Source organism: Gorilla gorilla, chromosome 4 (assembly GCF_029281585.2).
Source record: "Gorilla gorilla gorilla isolate KB3781 chromosome 4, NHGRI_mGorGor1-v2.1_pri, whole genome shotgun sequence".
In the NCBI taxonomy this organism is placed as follows: Eukaryota; Metazoa; Chordata; class Mammalia; order Primates; family Hominidae; genus Gorilla; species Gorilla gorilla.
The window spans coordinates 176927029-176950258 of record NC_073228.2 but is presented as its reverse complement, the minus strand read 5'-3'; the positions used below and the strand labels follow the sequence as shown (position 1 = coordinate 176950258).

Sequence of the window (23230 nt, the reverse complement as noted above, 5' to 3'; positions counted from 1 at the left end):
CTGGCTGTGAGTTCCTGGAGTTCTCTTTCATCTCTCTATTGTCCAGTACCTAGCACAGGTCCTGGCAGAGTAAGTGCTCAACAAATATTTGCTGGCTGACTTTCAGCCACATACTCTGATGGAAGCCTTCACTTAGGTCTCTGGATTTAAGCCTCTATGTATACGCCCAGCTTAGCTTGGAGACTTAGAGTGATTAAACACACAAACACATACAAATGTTTAAATCAGGAGAGACCCAAAATATTTTATTTCCCATGCAGAACACTTGCCCAAAGATTGAAAGAGGAGAAATAAGAATATCCTCTAAGCTGTGAAGAATGCAAATGCTTACATCAACAAATAATTCTATATAATAGCTAAATGTCACTAAAATATTGAAAAATCAACCTATAGTGTCAAAAAAATGTTAGCTCTTTGATTATTACCACGAGAGGGGCAGCAGACCAGCAGTTCACCACTCTCTGTGATTTGGAATTTCTTTGGAATAGGTTATCTTGAGGAGCGGATGGTTACCTAGGTAAGCAAGATACAAGTACAGAAAGGAAGGGCGAAAACATGAGGCAAACAATTCAGAACCTTTTCTTTTCATCTTTTTTTATTTTAAATTACAAAGGATGTTGCATACACTGATGAATCTGTATCTGACTAGAAGTGCTCAGGGGTTGGAAGGTGACAGAAAACAAAGGCAAAATTTGCATTGCCTTTCCATCTGAAATGAAAAACTGCACAACTATTAACCAACATTTAATAGGATAATTTTTAAACAGGTCATGCGTCAACAAGATAAAGGTCTTTCTAGACAAGAGACAAGACTGAATCCAATAAAAAGTGTCATAGCTCCAGTTGGGAGAGAAAAGAAAAAAAACTACAGAATATTTATGATAGCATTACAAACAGGATCCTACGCAACTATGCAAAAGAGGTTGCCACATTGTATGAACAAATGCTTTGAATTCTTGCCCTTCCACTCTTCTCTTGTGACTTCTGTGCTGTCAGCCCTAGTATCGCTGTCAACCACAATACTAAGCTGTAGGACAAATCCTAGGGAAAGAAGGTAAAAAAGCAGGCAGTGGAATACAGTGTCATAAAAAGGTGGTGGAAAGGCAGATACAGTACACACATACACATTTCTGTTATTTGGTTCTGAAAAAAACAAAGGGCGAAGGGCAAGACACAGTAATCAGTCCTGCTCCTATCCACCCAGAATTTAAGTAACTACACCATTGTGTTTACATTGTTATGAAAGAGGCAAACCGAACCTAGTTCACCCAAACTTGGCACATTGAAATACCCAACTTTGATGTTCTTCACTAGTTACCAAGTCTTCAATTCCAAAATACTGTTTGGAAGTAGTTTTAAGGCTCTGTCCCCTCACTACTACCTCCAAAACTCTCTAAACAAAAATGGCAATTTGGCCTAGCTCAGTTCCTAGGTGTAATTTCTACGATTTCAGTCAGTTTATTAAGCATGAGGACTATGCTTCAACACATAATCCCATTTGCCTATGGAAGTGTGTAACTTTCAGTAGTACATTTTCATCATCTTTCCCCAACATGCTTATTCCTTAAAACGAAACAACCATTCCTACAGTTGACATTCATTGTTACATCCTAATGTGTTTGAAGTATTAAAAAAACATGGAGTCGTCTTCTCATAATGCCCTTATTAAGATTACAAAGATTACAAAAGAATCCACAAGTATTACGGCACTGTGTGAGACTTATTTGTCATGATCCAAGGGAAGAACAAGACTGCAGTTCTGTGCAAAGTTGTGGAAATGGCCTCAGTTCCATGGGAAATGGTATTCCACAACAGACTTCACTAGAAGGATAATTGAAACCTTTTACTTTAACACTGAAAGCATAATTCAATGCATTCTCAAAATTCAAGTTTCAAGATATGGAGAGATGCTAACATTCTGTTACATAATTAACTAGAAAATACTTGAACAGAATTTTAGGAAACTATATAAAGAAAGGGAACATAAGTTTTTGTTAATTCTTGCTGAAGGCAACTTGAATTCATTTCTTATAACATTAACTAAATCTTAGCAGCTAAATTTTTTTAAATGTGTGGAATAAAGAAAAGCACATCCATTCTTGACATTTTGGTGAATAAACTAACAGCTTTATTAATGAAGGCAAACATCAGATCATTGTATGAATATTATATATATATATATAAAAAGAAATCCAAACTAACAGCATTGTATTTCAAAAGTACTGTACTTCTGTTTCTTTTAAAGAGACTTGTCATCTGTTTTTATAAAACAAAATGGGTACTCTTCTCCTAAAAAATCCTGGAAAAATGAAATAGTCAATTTCAAGCTGATGAATTGAACACACCTTTCTTTAAATGCAGACTATTGCTAGGAAGCAAATAAAGTCAAGCATCAGAAAGAAGATGTATGAGAAATGCATGAAAGTCAGAGAAAAGGGATGTAGTGAAATTACTGCTAATCTTTCCCCCCTATATTCAAAGACCATCCAAAACTGGTCTTTCATACAAATATAAAATAACTATAAAGAGAGGGAATTTGAAACCATACCCATCTGAAATCCTTCATGATGCTTTTGTAATAGTTCTGATTCTCTTACCAAAAAGGTCAAAGTTAAAGATGTAGGAAGTGGAAGGGAATGAAGACGTTTAGTTTTAAATGTACAAGTAAGGCACAATATAAAGCCACATCATAATCTGTCATGAAGGATATAGGAAAGGACAAGAATCATACATGGTACAGTAGAACAAGCAATTATATTGACTGGAAAAGTGTGGCACCCAATTCAAAACTCAGACAAGATCTTAACAAGAGCGACTGGACAGCATGCTTTCATATGGAGACAAACTCTATAAAGAATCCAGTGTATCTGAAACTAGGAAAAAAAGGTTTTTGTTGGTTTTTTTTTTTTTAAATCATAGTAGTACTAGAGTCAAAGTTTATAATTGCTTTGGAACAATGGGTTTACTTGAGGTGAATTCACAATGCCTTCACTTAAAGTAAGATTCTGGACTTCATTATGAGCTATCTGTATACCATGTATGAACACAGAAAACCTTTAGAGAACTCTTCTCTAATGATCTTCACCCAAAAATACATGCCACAATTTTCAAAAACAGAACATGTACAATTGTTGGGGTTTTTACATTACCCTTATAAGATTGGTTTGTGTGATACACTAAACGTATATATTTTAATGACAATAGAGGAAGCAGATTATTACTGGCATTAAAGTACAACCATTTCTAGACGGTTTTAAATGCCACAGAGTCCCCTGGTTAAAATGTAAAGCTGCACAGCTTGCCTATGTCATCTTTATGATAAAGTTAAAACAGCAAGAGGATTTAACTTTCACTCTACATTTTACTGCCAGGTTTTTATATAGATCAAGTATCGCTGCAGCATTCTGACCAGCCCAGATTTAGCAGCAAATGGCAGGAATCATATAAAATGCAATTTTTTTTTAACAAAGTGCTTTTCTAAGATATACATACATATATAAATAGGTACAAAATAAAGTGTCAACATTAAAAAGCTCAACTATTTAAAAGCTTTTAACTATTTAACTTAAGTAGTACATATAAAACACTGAAACTCAAAGATATGGAATCTACTAAACAGATTCAAAGTCTTTTTTTTTTGAAATGCAAGACCAAAAAATCAAATTCTGGTTTGCAGACAGGAAAAAAGTATCAAAAACCAGAATTCCTAACAGAGCAGCTAGAAAGGGGCAATTTTATAAACCTTATCAGCTGAATATCATGAGGTGATTTTCACCTGATTGCAAAACTGCCACAGTTTGAAACACTTTTCAATTTACCAGACACACTCTGTCAAGACTTCATATACTTCCAACTTGCAAGCCTGTGTTTTGCCTTCTCCCACCTAAAAAGGAAAAGCTTTAAACGATGAACTTACATTCTATTAAACCGTTAGACTTGAGCTTATCATCTGTTTAGCGTGAATGTACAAACCAGGTACATTTCCACCAAACACATAGAAAAATCTTGTGCATCACAGTTCAGCTAAGGTGGTAAGACAATCCTTACAATCCTCCTTGGATTTCTTTTTTAAGATGTCAAAGAAGCAGGTAAGCAACATTGTTCATTTGTTACTGGGTGTTCTAGATCAAACCTTCACAAGCTATATATATAGCTTCATATGCTATAGCTTACAAATGGGGTATCAAAGTAAAAGAAAAATTATACTTTGACACTTTATAGTCAAAGTATAATTAAAAAAAGAAATCCTACAGTGGGTAATGGAGAAATAGATAATTTTTCCAGCAGCTATGCCTGAAATTTTTGGTATTTTTTTCCTTGCTAAATATGCTTTTTTTCTTTTTTTAGTTTTTAAGCCACCAGTTTTCAGAGTTCAAAACACAAGATTTGAGAATAAAACAGTAAGAGAGACAGGATGGAAAAATCTGTGGGGGAAGGTTTATAATGCTGCCTTGACATAAGAAATTTCTCATCAAGAGGTAAAGCTTGAACACAGTTAAAACACTGACTAATGAAGCTGTTTTATATGAGCAAAAAAGAGCACCTAAAAACTAAATGTGTTAATGTTTCTCAATTCTAGAAACTATAGAAGAATAAGTCACATGTTAAGTTTGAAGAAGCTAGTTTGAAAATACCTGTACAAAAATATAAAAATCTATAAATTGTTTTTGTTTCAGCCTGTGTTGATCTTTGAAAATATTACATGCACAATAATACATCAATTGGAAAAGTGGCAACTAAAGAATTAGATATTTTTAGCTTTTTGCTTTCTTTACATATATATATATACATAATACAATAAAAATAATCTATTTTGTTGTCTGGTGGAAGTATACTACAATAAGCTAAATAAACATTTTAATTTTCAAAGTCAAAAACTATTTTACCAATAGCTTACTAAAATGAAATATATTAAAATTTCCTACAATAAGTGCAGAAATAAAAGACATCTAAATGGCCACCAACTTATCTACTATGGAAGCGAACTAGAGGAACAGCAAAATAATATTTGTATGTATGGATGCTCCTTCTGTAGATAATTGGACCCAAACAGAAATAAAATTCACAGTTCAGTAAGATCCCTAACCCTGACCTTTTTTTTTCTTTTTTTCTCCTTTTTTTCATACATTCATACAGTATCATGTAAGCTGTGCAAAACTTTACTTAGACTGGCAGTTTGCCATATCAGTTGCATTTGTCTTTGGTACAAAAAATAAAACAATCGCAATAATGTGCAAGTATTTGTCTTCTTCCGGTCAAGTACCGAAATATGAGTTTTCTAGAGCCATCTTTTTTTTGTTGTTTTTTTGTTTTGTTTTTTATACAATACACAGACTCTGTGGCATATATCTACATTTCAACATAGTCCTATATACATTCAAAAAATCTGAAAAAGAGTTGGAACAAAAAAACATTTAAACCCCATAATTTTTCCATCTATATATCTTGTTTTTTCTCATTAGGGTTTTCATCATACAAAATATTACCAGTTTTATAGTTTCCCCAAAATACAAGGCACAAAGAATATGCTTTTTTTTTCTTACTTGCACAGACATTTGTGTGTATATATATATATATATATATATTTATATATATCATCTTGAGCTCTGACAATGAACATCTAATATGGCCCACAGGCACAAGTGCTGGGTGTGCCATATACAAGTGAGATTAATGGTGTGGAAAATTAGAACAAAAAGCAATAATTCTAAAAACAATTTAAACCGACTGTTTAAAAAAATGCTTCCTCAATTTTTTTGTGTGGTTCAGAGCATAAATCTGCCACAATACTTGGCATTTTACTATTTCACTCCTCCAAAATGTTTTGCTTTAACAGATTTTTGTAATCTGTACCTAAACATTTACTTAAACATATGATTTTCAATTCTGATGCCAGTAGCAGTTTTAATCATGGTTTATGCTCTGAAAATGCAATAATCAAGTATTTTGGATCATGCTTCACTTACGCTACTTAGTTCTTAAAACAATGTAACCTAATTGTAAATGTTTACATAATGCTAACTGACATGCAAAACAGAATGAAAATTTACAATGGATAACGTGACAAAACGCAGACATTTCTGACCAGTGGTCCAATGAGGCTGATTACACCTTTGATGTTGGTATCCTTAATCCTACAAGGCCTCCAGTGGGATTCCCTTCTGCAGTCTTCTCTAACACTTGGTTAACAAATTCTGAGGTTTGCCCAGCAACTGGTAGACCTGAAGAGAAGAATAAAAGGCACATCTAGACACAAAAATGGAAGGCCATGAAGGGAAGGGAAGGAGCTGGTAAAAACTGAGGTTCAGGTGTGGCCCTCAGCTTGATACTAGTCCCAAATGAATTCCCTGGCACTTGTTATTGCAGCTCAGAAAACAATGCTACCCTTCATATTACTGTGTAAAATTTTAAGATTAGAAGAGTCAAACCAAGAATAGCCATGAAAAATCATAAACCAACATTTAAAGTGAGGTAGATGACAAGTGTAACAGTCCAAATAACAGTCCAAACCCAAACCCAAAGGCTGCCGACAGGCACTGCTTCCCACGCCCTGGTTTTTCCCTGTTCTCTCAGCCAGTCTCTTCCAATTACTCTAAACTCACCAAGTTCCATGGGTGGGTTTCACCCATGAAACTGAAAATATAGACCTGAAGGATGTTTTGGGTCATTTTTATAATTACTGGATACAGTTTAAGTTTCCTTTTCTTCATTTAAAAAAGTGAATGAACGAATAAGAAATGTTGGAAGAGAAGAGGGAGAAAGGTGGGAGCAGCATAAGTATGTAGATTTTCTCATCTTCCTCATCTTCCATAGTAAGACCAAAAGATAAAATCAGTAAATCAAATAACAGAGGTATAAGTACATTTTTTTAAGTATTAAGAAAAATAAAAAGGATGGAAATAGAAATATATTTGTCAGCTAGGCGTGGTGGCTCATGCCTGTAATCCCAGCACTTTGGGAGGCTGAGGCAGGCGGATCACCTGAGGTTGGCGGGTCACCTGAGGTCGGCAGATCACCTGAGGTCGGGAGTTCGAGACCAGCCTGACCAACATGGAGAAACCCTGTCTCTACTGAAAACACAAAATTAGCCAGGTGTGGTGGCACATGTCTATAATCCCAGTTACTTGGGAGGCTGATGCAGGAGAACCACTTGAACCCAGGGGGTGGAGGTTGGGGCAAGCCGAGATCATGCCACTGCACTCCAGCCTGGGCAACAAGAGTGAAACTCTGCCTCAAAAAAAAAAAAAGGAAAGGAACGGGGCGGGGGGGGGGGGGGAGGGAAGGGGGAAGGAAGGGGGAGGGGAGGGGAGGGGAGGGGAGGGGAGGGGAGGGGAGGGGAGGGAAAGGAAAAAGAATTTGTCAGCTGGGCGCAGTGGCTCACGCCTGTAATACCAACGCTTTGGGAGGCCAAGGCAGGCAGATCACCTGAGGTCAGGAGTTTGAGACCAGCCTGGCCAACATGGTGAAATCCTGTCTCTACGAAAAATACAAAAAATTAGCCGGGCATGGTGGCGGGTGCCTGTAATCCCAGCTACTCAGGAGGCTGAGGCAGGAGAATTGCTTGAACCCAGGAGGCAGAGATTGCAATGAGTCAAGATTGTGCCACCGCACTCCAGCCTGGGCAACAAGAGTGAAACTCCATCTCAAAAAAAAAAAAAGAAATATATTTGTCATTGCTCATAGGAAGAAGTCAAAAGATATCATAAAAAATATTGGCCGGGCGTGGTGGCTCAGGCCTGTCATCTCAGCACTTTAGGAGGCCAAAGTGGGCAGAGCACAGGTCAGAAGTTTGAGACCAGCCTGGCCAACAAGTTGAAACCCTGCCTTTACTAAAAATACAAAAATTAGCCGGGCATGGTGGCAGGCACCTGTAATGCCAGCTACTCAGGAGGCTGAGATAGGAGAACCACTTGAACAGGAGGCAGAGGTTGCAGTGAGCTGAGATTGCACTACTGCACTCCAGCCAGGGTGACAGAGCAAGACTCCGTCTCCAAAAACAAACAAAAAAAAGTGTGTGTGTGTGTGTGTGTGTGTGTATGTATATATATATACAAGCTTAACCATGTGATCAAACTTAGCATGACCAATAATGAGACAATCTGATATTATGTGCCTCTTTACTGATGGAATGAAAAGGATGTATGATGTATTCTTACCAGAAAATCTAACTGCATTTAGTCATGAGGAAACAGATAAATCCAAATGTTGAGACATTTTACAAGACCTGGATTTTTCATAAAAATAAAATAAGATGGGGAGACTGATGTAGACTAAAGAAAACAAAAGAAGAGATATAACTAAATGCAATGCATGATCCTCGACTGAATCACACACACAAAAAAATGCTATAATGGACATTATTGAGACAACTGGGAAAATGGATTCCATATTAGATATTATATCAATGTTGAAGCACTAGGATGTGACACTGGCGTTGTGGCTAAGAGAATGTCCTTGTTTTCAAGCAATACAGGCTAAAATAGTTGGAGACAAAGAATCATGATTTTTACGAGTTATTTTCAAATATTCCCTGTCCAAAATATACATGAAGATAGAGGTAGAAATAAAGCTAATGTAGCAAAATATTAACACTGGTGAGGGCTGGGTGGGGTGGCTCATGCCTATAATCCCAGTGCTTTGGGAAGCTGAGGCGGAAGGATCACTTGAGCCTAGCCTGGGCAACACAGCAAGAACCCGTCTCTACAAACATAAAAATAAGTTTGCTGCTGGCCACGCAAGCTGGCTCATGCCTGTAATCCCAGCACTTTGGGTGGCCAAGGTGGGTGGATCACTTGGGGTCAGGAGTTTGAGACCAGCCTGGCCAACATGGTGAAACCCTGTCTCTACTAAAAATGCAAAAACATTAGCCAGGCATGGTGGTGTATGACCAGTGACTTGGGAGTCAGCTGAGGCAGGAGAATTGTTTAAATCTGCGAGGCAGAGGTTGCAGTGAGCCAAGATCACGCCACTGCACTCCAGCCTGGGAGACAGAGTGAGACTCCATTTCAAAAATAAAAATAAAAATAAAAATAAATAAATTAGCTGGACATGGTGTTGCACATCTGTAGTCCTAGCTACTTGGGAGTTGGTGCTGAAAGATCGCTTGAGTCCAGGAGTTGGAGGCTGCAGTGAGCTATGATAGCACCACTGCATTCCAGCCTGGGTGACAGAGCGAGACTGGTTTCTAAAAAAAAAAAATCAATGAATTTTAAAAAAACAACGAAAACAACTGGTGAATCCAGTTGAACGAAACATATATGTTCATCGTACAATTCTTTCTCCTTTTCTATAGGATTAAAATCTTAAATGAAAAGTTGACAGACAAAATAAGTATACATTTTATGTTACAGTTAAAAGCCAATCCACAAGGTAAAAATGCAAAGCTTTGCAAATTATCAGAGGATACAAACAAAAGTGAAACCATAATGGATCATGTAAAGGCAAAAAAAAAGGCCACATAAACAAACTCTAGCAGATCTTTTGATGACAGCACTAAAACCAAACATAGATCAATTTTTTTAAAAATGAGCTAAACTCACCTATTAAAGTACAACCTCCAGAATAAATAACAAAAAAAATCCAAATACATGCTACATAAAAAAATCTAGACCGAGCGCGGTGGCTCACGCCTGTAATCCCAGCACTTTGGGAGGCCGAGGTGGGTGGATCACAAGGTCAGGAGTTTGAGGCCAGCCTGAACAACATGGTGAAACCCCGTCTCTACTAAAATACAAAAATTAGCCAGGCGTGGTGGCATGCGCCTGTAATCCCAGCTACTCAGGAGGCTGAGGCAGGAGAATCGCTTGAACCTGGGAGGCAGAGGTGCAGTGAACCTAGATCACTCCATTACACTCCAGTCTGGGTGACAGAGCAAGACTCTGTCTCAAAAACAAAAAACAAACAAAAAAAAAAATCTAAGAAAAAATTTTCTGATATCTGAATTAAAATTAAGTTACATTTTAATTTAACTAAAATGTTTTGTGTGTGTGTATGTTTTTTTGTTTTTTTTTTTTGAGATGAGGTCTGTCATTCAGGCTGGAGTACAATGGCACGATCTTGGCTCACTGCAGCCTCCATCTCCTGGGCAAAAGCGATCCTCTCGCCTCAGTCTCCTGAGAAGCTGGGATTACAGGCTCGCATCACCATGCCTGGCTAACTTTTTGTATTTTTTTTCTAGAAATGGGGTCTCCTTAATGTTGCCCAAGCTGGCTTCGAACTCCTGGGCTCAAGTGATCCTCCTGCCTTGGTCTCCCAAAATGTGGAGATTATAGCTGTGAGTCACTGCACCTGGCTAAAATGTTTTAAAAAGATGTAACTGGCCGGGCGCGGTGGCTCACGCCTGTAATCCCAGCACTTTGGGAGGCCGAGGCGGGTGGATCACGAGGTCAGGAGATCAAGACCATCCTGGCTGACACGGTGAAACCTCATCTCTACTAAAAATACAAAAAATTAGCCAGGCGCAGTGGCAGGTGCCTGCAGTCCCAGCTACTCGGGAGGCTGAGGCAGGAGAAACGTTTGAACCCGGGAGGTGGAGTTTGCAGTGAGCCGAGATCGCGCCACTGCACTCCAGCCTGGGCAATAGAGTGAGACTCCGTCTCAAAAAAAAAAAAAAAAAAAAAAAAAGATGTAACTAATATAAAATGATTCAGAGGCCGGGCGCGGTGGCTCACGCCTGTAATCCCAGCACTATGGGAGGCCGAGGCGGGTGGATCATGAGGTCAGGAGATCGAGACCATCCTGGCTAACATGGTGAAACCCCATCTCCACTAAAAATACAAAAAATTCTCCAGGTGTGGTGGCGGGCACCTGCAGTCCCAGCTACTCCTGCAGCTGAGGCAGGAGAATGGTGTGAGCCCGGGAGGCGGAGCATAAGGTGAGCCGAGATCGAGCCACTGCACTCCAGCCTGGGGGACAGAGTGAGACTCCGTCTCAAAAAAAAATAAATAAAATAAAATAAAATAAAATGATTCAGAAGGATTGAAAATAAAAGAGTAGACAAAGGAATACCAAACAAATATAAAAAATAAGATTAGAAACAATACCAAACAAATAAGAAAGCTGCATTCGTGATAATACCAGACAAGAAGTGTACTTCGTGATGATAAAAACTGTAATTCATAATGCAGATTTAGTACTAACAAATACTATTCAAACATCCTGACATTCAGAAGCAAAAACACAGAAAATATGAGATGAAACTGAAATACATTACTGGGAACTTTTCTCAGTTCTACACAGAGTAAATGGACTGCCACACCAAAAAAAAAAAAAAAGGAAAAAGCTTAATTAAAAATACCTAGTCGATATGTGGGAATCTTATTATAAAACAGAAAATACATCTTCTTTTAAAACTCCCGCAGAACATTAAAAATTGTAATCTTATATTAGGCAGCCAAGAAAATCTCAATAAATCCACAAAAAACTGGAGGTCAGTAATAAAACTAGAAAACAATAATCCCTACCTGCTGGGGGAAATTTTAAATCTCTCTCCAAGAATTCTTGGGTTAAAGAGTAAATCAAACCTAAAATTTCAAAGTATTCAGAAAACAATAAAAATGACAAATCAGAACTTACGTCAGAATTTAAATCAGCTAAAGTAGCTCTAAGAAGAAAATTCAAAGGCTGTTATTTATAAGAATGGTCAAGAAAGAATAAAAAAATTAAGCATCTAACAACTCAAGAAATTAGAACTGGTAAGTTAAGAGCTGGTTTTGCGGGGGAGAAAGTAGAATAACCCATAATGAATCAAGAAATAAGGGAGAACAGACACAAAATAAGAAATGAAAATGGAACAGTAACAACAGATATAGAAGAAATCAAAAATCAAACAAAAATGCTTTGCTCACTTTTAATAAATTTGAGGTCCAGGAGGAAGTAATTTTTCAGGAATACGTAAATTATCAAAAATGACTCCAGAAGAATTTGTAACCTGACAGAGAAATTACCTTTAAGAAAAATAAACTCAGGCCAGGCGCAGTGGCTCACGCCTGTAATCCCAGCACTTTGGGAGGCTGAGGTGGGTGGATCACAAGGTTAGGAGTTTGAGACCAGCCTGGCCAAGATGGTGAAACCCCATCTCTACTAAAACTACAAAAATTAGCTGGGCGCGGTGGCATGCGCCTGTAGTCCCAGCTACTTGGGAGGCTGAGGCAGGAGAATCGCTTGAACCTGGGAGGCAGAGGTTGCAGTAAGCCGAGATCGTGCCACTGCACTCTATCCTGGGTGACACAGCGAGATCCCATCTCAAAAAAAAAAAGAAAAGAAAAAGAAACTCAGCTAGGCTCAGTGGCTCATGACTATAGCACTTTGAGAGGCTGAGGCGGGAAGATCACTTGAGGTCAGGACTTTGAGACCATCCTGGCCAGTGTGGTGAAACCCCGTCTCCATTAAAAATACAAAAATTAGCTGCACATGGTGGCACATGCTACTCAGAAGGCTGAGGCATAAGAACCACTTGAACCCAGGAGGCGGAGGTTGCAGTGAGTCAAGATAGTGCCACTGCACTCTAGCCTGGGTGACAGAGGGAGACTGCCTCAAAAAAAAAGAAAAAGAAAAAGAAACTCCAACCCATTTAAACTGGTCCAGAGGCAAATTCTGGGAAGACAGCTGTATAGTTGTTGTTATTGTTGTTTTTGAGAAAGGGTCTCACTCTGTTGCCCAGGCTGGAGTGCAGTGGTGCAATCACCCTGCTCATTGAAGCCTTGACCTTCCAGGTTCAGGCTGGTCTTGAGCTCCTGACCTCAATCGATCCTCCCACCTCAGCCTCCCAAAGTGTTGGGATTACAGGCATGAGCCACTGTGCTCAGCCACCACATAGATTTTTAATCTTCATTTCCCCATATAAAAACAGAGCAACTAAATGGCAAAACCATAAACCCATGGAAAACATTTACAAGTGATAAGGTATCCCTAGGAACATTCAAGAAGGTAGGAACAAACTACCAAAAGCTTTAAGACATGTATGGCAACAGCATTATCAATATTTATCAATATTTATGTGGATGAGCCAAAAGGAAGTAATGGACATGAGAACAAAAAAAAATTTCCAAATAGCCAATAGGTTATCCACTGGCAAGTACAGCAGAGTCAACTTGAGAACTGCAGCTAACGCTGTGAGGGATTTTCTCCAACCCAATATTGAATACAAGGTGAGTACAAGGAGCCCACAGTCAGAAGTGAAGGGGCCCACAGTTGAGCCTCTGTGAACTCTGAAAATGGACCAGCCAGGACTCTTGCAGGACAGGAGCAAGCCGTGATAAAACAAAAAAAACTGGCCAGGTGCAGTGGCTCAGGCCTGTAATCCCAATACTTTGGGAGGCCAAGGCGGGCAGATCACTTAATGTCAGGAGTTTGATACTAGCCTGGCCAACATGGTGAAACCCCATCTCCAGTAAAAACACAAAAATCAGCCGGGCATGGTGGTGTGCGCCTGTAATCCCAGCTACTGGGGAGGCTGAGGCAGGAAAATCACTTGAACCTGGGAGGCAGAGGCTGCAGGGAGCCAAGATCACGCCACTGCACTCCAGCCTGGGCGACAGAGTGAGACTCTGTCTCAAAACAAAACAAAAAACCCTGGGGTTGAAATTAACATCGATCAAGAAAGGAACTAAAGATAGGAAACAGAGATGGTCCAAATAAAATGAGGGAGGGGAGCAGAACAAGAAATCTCAGAAAGACAGGTGCCATTTTTTTGTTTTTGTTTCAGAGACGGGTTGCCATGTTGCCCAGGCTGGTCTAGAACTCTTGACCTCACATGATTCTCCTGCCTCAGCCTCCCAAGTGACTGGGATTACAGGAAAAAGCCACCAAACCTGGCGTGCCATGTTTTTTTGTTTTGTTTTGTTTTTTTGAGAAGGAGTCTCGCTCTGTCGCCCAGGCAGGAGCGCAGTGGCACAATCTTGGCTCACCGTAACCTCTGCCTCCTGGGTTCAAGCAATTCTCCTGCCTCAGCCTCCCAAGTAGCTGGGACTACAGGCGCGTGCCACCACACCCAGCTATTTTTTTGTATTTTTAGTAGAGACGGGGTTTCACCATGTTAGCCAGGATGATCTCAATCTCCTGACCTCGTGATCTGCCTGCCTCGGCCTCCCAAAGTGCTGGGATTACAGGCGTGAGCCACCGTGCCCGGATGCCATGTTTTTAAATGTTAACTGAAAAGTGGAGACTCTGTGAAAAAAGAAAAGCTATTCTGAACCAAACCTTCTTTTAAAAGTTCAGAGGAACTAATTTCACATATATATGAACAACAGAGAAGTATCAAGGTCAGAATCCCACAACTTTTTCTAAGAAAAAAGAGAATAAAAGACATTAAAGAAAATGGCATGATACATGAAAGAACATAAATCAGAAATAGAATAACTAAGAAATAAGGTGACAGAATTCAGAAAATAATTAGAAATACAGGGGAAAATTCCTGAAAGTAAAAGGAACCTAAGATCAGCAAGTAATGACAGCAAATAACGCTTTAAGAGAAACAGAAGGTAAAAAGGAGAAATAATGTTAAAAATGAAGAGATAAAAATGATTCAAGAAAAAGTGGCACAAGGCAGGAAGATCATTTGAAGTCAGGAGTTCAAGACCAGCCTGGCCAACATGGTGAAACCCCACCTCTACCAAAAAATACAAAAATTAGCCAGGTGTCATGGTGGGTGCCTGTAATCCCAGCTACTCAGGAGGCTGAGGCAGGAGAATCACCTGAACCTGGGAGGTGGAGGCTGCAGTGAGCTAAGATTGTGCCACTGCACTACTGCCTGGGTGACAGAGCAAAACACTGTCTCAAAAAAAAAAAAAAGAAGAAGAAGAAAAGAGAAAAGAAAGACAGACAAATACTAAAGATGGGCCAAAAAGAGCCAATCTATAGATAATAAGAGTCCCTACAGAAGAAAAGCAAAGCAAGGGAACAGATCAAACACTAAAAACATTTGAAAGTACATATTGAAAGAACACAGTATAAACATAAAAATGTCAACTAAAAATGACCAACTCTAAGATATAACCTAGCAAAATCACTGGTATTTAAAGAAAAAATCCTTTTGGCACCTAAGCAAAAACAGCAAAGTACTTATAAGGAAAAAATAATTAGTCAATATTGGCTTTTCTTTTTTCTTTTCTTTTTTTTTTTTGAGACAGAGTTTTGCTCTGTCACCCAGGCTAGAGTGCAGTGGTCTAATCTTGGCTCACTGTAACCTCCACCCCTCCTGCATTCAAGCGATTCTCCTGCCTCAGCCTCCCAAGTACCTGGGATTACAGGCACCTGCCACCACGCCCAGCTAATTTTTGTATGTTTAGTAGAGACAGGGTTTTACCATGTTGGCCAGGCTGGTCTCGAACTCCTGACCTCAAGTGATCCGCCCACCTTGGCCTCCCAAAGTGTTGGGATTACAGGCATGAGCCACCACGCCCAGCCAGTATTAGCTTTTCTATAGCAACACTTTATGCCAAAAGAAAATGGAGACTCATATTCAAGATACTCAAGGAAAGAAAATACGAGTTGAGGATTTTACACCTGGTAAAACTGACTTTCAAGTGTAAAGGAGTACATAAGCTTACCAAACATATAGATGTTTATATTAAAAAATAAAAAGGTAAAAATAACTTTTTCTTGTAATGTTAAATTTCCCCCTGTAGCTAATAAAGTAAGAATAAAAATGCTTTTAAAAATAAAAGGAAAGAAAAGAAAGAAATGCTATGAAAGAATACATAAAAAATTAAAATAGCATCAACCCATTTGAAGAAAAAGTCAAGCACAGAATTAATCCATATGGAAGCAGGAGGTAAGTGATTGCTGAGGAAAATACTGGCAATTAGGGTCTACTCTTCACCTGATTGTTTTCAATATAAATATACTTTTGTTCAAGAAAAACATTTGACCTTTTATTGTGTAAATTTAATTTTGGGGGTTTTCGTGGGTCATATAACGCTGGATGCCTTGGATGCTACTGTCTGTCAGTGACTTTCTCCTATAGCAGGCTGAGCTGATTCTCATGTCTATGTCTATACTAGCTAGCTCTCTCTTCCCTGTCAGCTCTCAGTTGGCCTGACGTCTAGATCCCTGCCCTCTGATCCTCCCCACATTGTACAATCTGTTCAGGGACGGGAAACCAGAGAGCCAAGTTTGTGGGAATCCTGTGAAATGCATTACTGAGTAAAACAAGTAAGAATCTCTACACTAAAGTGCAAACTGCAGGCTTGACAGCTCTGGGACCTTTTGTCCTCCATGAAAGGTTAAAGTTGCTAGAAGTTTGTTTTTCTTAAATGTTAAAATAGTTTCATGATTAAGTCTAAATTACAAGTTGTGGTCACCTGCAACATATGTTTATGAACACTAAATCTCAAAAGATAAAATTACTCATAAAGGAGAGTAATTACAATGAGAGCACTTGAGTTTTTCCTTAAACTAAAAGAACTTTTAATATCCCCTTAAATCATACATCTTATACATGTTATTAATTGTTATGAATTTATCTCGTATTCTTCTTACCGAGAGTATCTTTAATGAGGATTTCAAGCTTCTGCCCCATGTTGGGTCCTCTCTCATCTCTTGGATTCTGTACCCGGTTTACAATCTCTTGCTTGATGGAGTTGATTACAAACAATAAATTATCTGTAAGACAGAACAAAACACTTGGAATATGTCACTACCATGAAAGACTTTCCTTTTAATTATGTAATAACAGATAATTAAGAAATGGACTGGATTAAGAAAATGTGGCACATATACACCATGGAATACTATGCAGCCATAAAAAATGATGAGTTCATGTCCTTTGTAGGGACATGGATGAAATTGGAAATCATCATTCTCAGTAAACTATCGCAAGGACAAAAAACCAAACACCGCATGTTCTCACTCATAGATGGGAATTGAACAATGAGAACATATGGACACAGGAAGGGGAACATTACACTCTGGGGACTGTTGTGGGGTGGGGGGAGGGGGGGAGGGATAGCATTAGGAGATATACCTAATGCTAAATGACGAGTTAATGGGTGCAGCACACCAGCATGGCACATGTATACATATGTAACTAACTGGCACATTGTGCACATGTACCCTAAAACTTAAAGTATAATAATAATAATAATAATAATAATAATAATAAAAGAAATAATAGATGACACCAACAAATAAAAAAATTCTATGCTCAAAAAAAAAAAAAAGAAATGGAGAATGTGTAAGAAAGCATTAAGCAGTAATGATTATAAGCAGCTCCTATACAAAGAAACTGATTTCAAATGATGTGGCACTTGTTTTTTAAAAATATCTCAAGATTAGCCAGGTGCAGTGGCTCACGCCTATAATCCCAACACTTTGGGAGACCAAGGCAGGTAGACTGCATGAGGTCAGGAGTTCGAGACCAGCCTGGCCAAATGGTGAAACCCTGTGTCTAATAAAACCACGAAAATTAGCCAGGTGTGGTGGCATGTGCCTATAGTCACAGCTATTCCAGAGGCTGAGGCAGGAGAATTACCTGAACCCAGGAGGTGGAGGTTGCAGTGAGCCAAGATCTTGCCACTGCACTCCAGCCTGGGCCAACAGAGCAAGACTCCCTCTCAAAAAACAACAACAGCAGCAGCAGCAAACAACAACAACAACAACAAAACCCTCAAGATTACTGGGTATGCACTTTTGATAACACACTGTAGCCAGGTGTGGTGGTGTGCACCTGCAGTCCCAGCTACTTGGGAGGCTGAGGCAGGGGAATGACTTTAGCCCAGGAGTTGCAGGCAGTTGCACTAGGATGGTGACTATGAATAGCCGCTGTGCTCCAGCCTAGGTACCACAGTGAGACCCCATCTCCAACTAAAAAAAACGGCAAGGAAAAAAGACCACACTGTAGACATGCATCGATGTCCACTATCCTGTAAGCAACTTGCCCTACTTGTCTTCATTGCTTTAAGACATGATAGTGCCTGCTATATCGAATCACAGGACCTTAGTAAATGTTTATTAAATAAATCAAACCAAGTCCCTCAAAAACAAAAGCTTTAAAAACAGATTTCCCCACCTTGAAAAGCTTTAAAACAAAACAGAACAAAAAGCAAGTTAAGGCCTGGCGTGGTGGCTCACACCTGTAATCCCAGCACTTTGGGAGGCCAAGGCGGGCAGATCACGGGGTCAGGAGATAGAGACCAACCTGGCTAACACGGTGAAACCCTGTCTCTACTAAAAATACAAAAAATTAGTTGGGCGTGGTGGCAGGTGCCTGTAGTCCCAGCTACTCAGGAGGCTGAGGCAGGAGAATAGCATGAACTCAGGAGGCGGAGCTTGCAGTGAGCCGAGACTGTGCCACTGCACTCCAGCCTGGACAACAGAGCAAGACTCCAACTCAAAAAAAAAAAAAGCAAGTTAACTCAAAGTAAGTAAAGGAGGGAAATAATAAAGAGCAGAAATGTATGTAACAGAAAATATACAATAAGGAAAATTAACAAAGCCAAAAGCTGGTTCCTTGAAATGATCAATAACACTGACAACCCCCTACCCAGGTAGATCCATCATGAAAAATAAGAGACAACACCAATCACTCATATCAGTAACGAAAAAGGTGTTATCACTTTAGAATCTACAGATATTAAAAGGATAATAAGAAAATATGGTGCTAACAAATTTAACAACTTGGGTGAAATGAACAAATTTCTTGAAAACACAATTTAAAATCCACATAAGAAGCCAGGAAGGCCGGGCGCGGTGGCTCGTGCCCGTAATCCCAGTACTTTGGGAGGCCGAGGCCGGTGGATCACCCAAGATCAGAAGTTCAAGACCAGCCTAGCCAACATGACGAAACCCCATGTCTAATAAAATATAAAAATTAGCTGGGCTTGGTGGCAGGTGCTTGTAATCCCAGCTACTCAGGAGGCTGAGGCAAGAAAATCGCTTGAAGCTGGGAGGCGGAGGTTACGGTGAGCTGTGATTGCACCAGTGCACTCCAGCCTGGGCAACAAGCAAGACTCCATCTCAAAAAAAAAAAAAAAAAGAAGAAGAAGAGGCTCAGGCACGGTGGCTCACATCTGTAATCCCAGCACTTTGGGAGGCCGAGATGGGTGGATCACTTGAGGCCAGGTGTTCCAGACCAGCCTGGCCAACACAGTGAAACCCCATCTATACTAAAAATAAAAATAATTAGCCAGGCATGGTGGTGCATGCCTGTAATCCCAGCTACTCAGGAGACTGAGGCATGAGAATTGCTTGAACCCGGGAGGCAGAGGTTGCAGTGAGCTGAGATCGTGCCACTGCACTCCAGCCTGAGCAACAGAGTGAGATACTGTCTCAAAAAAAAGAAGAAAGAAAGAAAGAAAAAGAAAATCCATACAAGAAGAAATAAAGCATCTGAATAGCTTTTTCTAGTAAAAGAATTGAAATTACCAAATATCTTCCCCAAAAAAAGAACCCAGAAGGTTTTAATAGCAAATTCTATCATAGAAACAATGAAGAAATAAAATTGATCTTATAAAACTTTGTCAAACAAAAAAGAAAGAGAGATCATGGTCCAATTAATTCTATAAGGCCAGTATAGCCCTAGTACTAAAACCTTTTAAAAAAAGAAAATAAAAATCATAGACCAATATTCCTCTTGAATGTAGACACAAAATCCTTAACAAAGCATTAACAATGGAATCCAACATATAATATTAGAATAGAATAATATGAAATATTAGCAATAGATTCCAATATAAAAAGGAAGATATATCATAACCAAGTAGCGTTTATTCCAAGAATGCAAGGTTGGCTTAACATCCAAATATTAACAAATGTAATTTGCCACTTTAACAGATGAATATGTGATGTATTAACAGAATAAAAGAGAGCAATACATGATTGTTCCAATAGATGCAAAAAAATCATCAACACCCATTCATAATAAACAAAACTAGAAATAGAAGGAAATTTTCTCAAAATGATAAAGGGCATCTCATCTACAAAAAAGTACAACACAAACATCATACCTAAAGATAAAAGGTTTCCCCTGAGATTGTAAACAAGGCAATCACCACTCTATTTAATATTGTGGCTGTTCTAGACATTTTGATAAGGCAGAAAAACAAAAGCCATAAAGATCAGAAAGGAATAAATAAAACCATTCCTATTTGCAGATGATGACTGTGTCAGCAGAAAATCCCAGGGAATCTACATACCTACTACTGGAACTAAGAGTAATACACAAAAATATGTTTTATATATTAATACCAAAGAACTCAAAAATAAAATTTCAAAAGCAATTCCATTTACAGAAGCACTAAAAAACATAAAATACTCAGGACTACATCTAATAAAAGATGTTCAAGCACTCTACACTGAACACTGTAAAAGATGACAGAGAGAAACTAAAGAAGACTTAGCTAGGTAGAGAGAGATACCAGGTCCATGGATCGGAAAATTCCATTTTAAGATAGTAATTCTCTCCAAATAGATCTAAAGATTCAAAGCAATCCCAATTAAAATTCCAGTAAGCTTTTCTGTAAAAGATGATAAAGTAATTTGAAAATCTATATAGACATGCAAAAGACCTGTAATAGCCAAAACAGATTTAAACAAAAAGAGCAAAATTGGAGGTCTAACAAGAACTAGCGCTACCTGACTTAAAGATTTACAGTAATCAAGACAGTTCTGTACAGTGATCAAGACAATTTTCTATCTACATGACTGGGTGCAATGGCTCATGCCTGTAATCCCAGCTCTTTGGGAGGCCAAGATGGGATGATCGCTTGAGCCCAGGAGTTCGAAGCAAGACAGCGAGACCCCATCTATGTTTTTTTTTTAATCTTTTTTTCTTTTTTAAAAATAATTTTAAATAGAGACAAGGGTCTCACTATGTTGGCCAGGTTGGTCTTGAACTCTTGGCCTCAAGCAATACTCCCAATTGACCTCCCAAAGTGCTAGGATTACAGGCATGAGCCACCATGCCCAGCCCTGTCTCTATTTAAAAAAAAAAAAAAAGTTTTGCATCCACATAAAGGAAGATAAATGTATCAATGAAACAGAATACAATATCTAGAAGTAAACCCATAAATATATGGTCTATTGACTGAACAAAGGTGCAAAAACAAAATTCAATGGGGAAGGGAAAGTCTTTTCAATGTATGGTGCTTGATCAACCAGATATTTATATTGGGAAAATATGAACATCATCTTTTACCTTATACCATATGCAAAAATTGACCTAAAAAAGATAAGCCTAAATGTAAAACCTAAAACTACGTAAATGCTGAGAAAAAAAAAATACAAGAAAAGATTTGTAAATGCTGGAGTTGGCAAAGGTTTCTTACAACACAAAACATCATGAAATATTAAAAAAACTGACAAATTGATTCATCAAAATTAAAAATGTTTGATCTTTGAAAGATGCCAGTGAGGGCCAGGCATGGTGGCTCATGCCTGTAATCCCACCCAGCACTTTGGGAGGCCGAGGCGGGTGGATCACTTGAGGCCAGGAGTTCGAAACCAGCCTGGCCAACATGGCATAAACCTGTCTCTACTAAAATTACAAAACTCAGGCCAGGCGCCGTGGCTCACGCCTGTAATCCCAGCACTTTGGGAGGCCGAGGCGGGCGGATCATAAGGTCAGGAGATCGAGACCATCCTGGCTAACATGGTGAAACCCCGTCTCTACTAAAAATACAAAAAAATTAGCTGGGCGTGGTGGCAGACGCCTGTTGTCCCAGCTACTTGGGAGGCTGAGGCAGGAGAATGGTGTGAACCCAGGAGGCGGAGCTTGCAGTGAGCCAAGATCGCGCCACTGCACTCCAGCCTGGGCAACACAGTGAGACTTCCTCTCAAAAAAAAAAAAAAAAAATCAGTCAGGTGTGGTGGTGCACACCTGTAATCCCAGCTACTTGGGAGGCTGAGGCACAAGAATCGCTTGAACCTGGGAGGCAGAGGTTGCAGTGAGCTGAGATCGCACCACTGGACTCCAGCCTGGACAACAGAGCGAGGAAAGACAAGAAAGATAGAAAGATGGAAGGAGAGGGAGGGGAGAGGAGGAGAGAGAGAGAGAGAGAGAAAAAGAAAGAGAGAGAGGAGAGAGGGAGGGGAGAGGAGGAGAGAGAGAGAGAAAAAAAGAAAGAGAGGGAGAGAGAGAGAGGAGAGAGGGAGGGAGGGAGGGAAGGGAGGGAAGGAAGGAAGGAAGGAAGGAAAGAAGGAAGAAGGGAGGGAGGGAGGAAGAGGGGAGGGGAAGGGAAGAGGAGAGGGGAGGGGAAGGGAGGGGAGGGAAGGGGAGGGAAGGGGAGGGAAGGGGAGGGGAGGGGAGGGGAGGGGAGGGGAGGGAAGGGGAGGGGAGGGGAGGGGAGGGGAGGGGAGGGGAGGGGAGGGGAGGGAAGGGAAGGGAAGGCGAAAAGGAAAGGAAAAGATGCCAATGAGGAAAGCAAAAAGCCAAGCCAAAGAACTTATATCCAGAATAAAGAACGTTTATTTATTTACTTACTTACTTATTTTATTTTATTTTTTTTTTTGAGACAGAGTTTCACTCTTGTTGCCCAGGCTGGAGTGCAATGGCACAATCTCAGCTCACTGCAACCACACCTCCCGGGTTTAAGTGATTCTCCTCCCTCAGCCTCACGAGTAGCTAGGATTACAGGTGCTCACCACCAAGCCTGGCTAATTTTTTGTATTTTTAGTAGAAACGGGATTTCACAATGTTGGCCAGGCTGGTCTCGAACTCCTGACCTCGGGTGATTGACCCATATCAGCCTCCCAAAGTGCTAAGATTACAGGTATGAGCCACTGCGACCAGCCCAGAATAAAGAACCTTTAGAAGAGAAACCAATTTTTTTAAATGGCAAAATATTTGAACAGACACTTCACAAAAGAAAACATATGAACAGCCAATAAGCACAGGAAAGAGGCTCAATGTTATTAATCAGAGAAATGAAAAGTTAAGACCACAATGAGATACCATCACACACCCATTAGATTTGTAAAAATAAGAAGATAGGCCCTGCCATATGTTGGCAAGGCTGTGGACCAACTAGAACCCTCCTACACTGTTTTTAAGAATGCAAAATGGCACAGTCAGTTTGGAAAACAGTTTAGCAGTTTCTTATAAAAGTAAATATACACTTATCTTATGAATCAATCATTCTACATCTAGGTATTTAACCAAGAGAAATTAAAACATATGTCTACCCAAATACTTGTACACAAATACTCATAGCCCCGTGGTTATAGCCAAAAACTTGAAACAACCTAAGTATCCATCAAAAGGTGAAGAGATAAACAAATTGTAGTACATCCATAC

The 23230-nt window shown here is 39.5% G+C and overlaps 1 protein-coding gene across 6 annotated transcripts in view; it reads right to left on the bottom strand.

Annotated features, from left to right (window-relative positions):
• Positions 1-368: 368 nt before the first annotated feature.
• CREBRF (CREB3 regulatory factor) overlaps positions 369-23230 on the bottom strand; it is an 83182-nt gene continuing 60320 nt past the window's right edge. For 4 of the 6 annotated variants that reach the window (XM_004043006.4, XM_055387379.2, XM_063706961.1 and 1 more), the window contains exons 8-9: positions 16480-16602; positions 2106-6221 (exon numbers count right to left, since the gene is read on the bottom strand). In XM_004043006.4, the coding sequence (XP_004043054.4) occupies positions 6106-6221; positions 16480-16602 (239 nt within the window). In that variant the 3' untranslated portion in view covers positions 2106-6105. Of the gene's footprint in view, positions 1042-2105; positions 6222-16479; positions 16603-23230 lie in introns of those variants that run through there. The other 2 variants (XM_019027871.4, XM_055387378.2) reach the window with 1 other exon arrangement.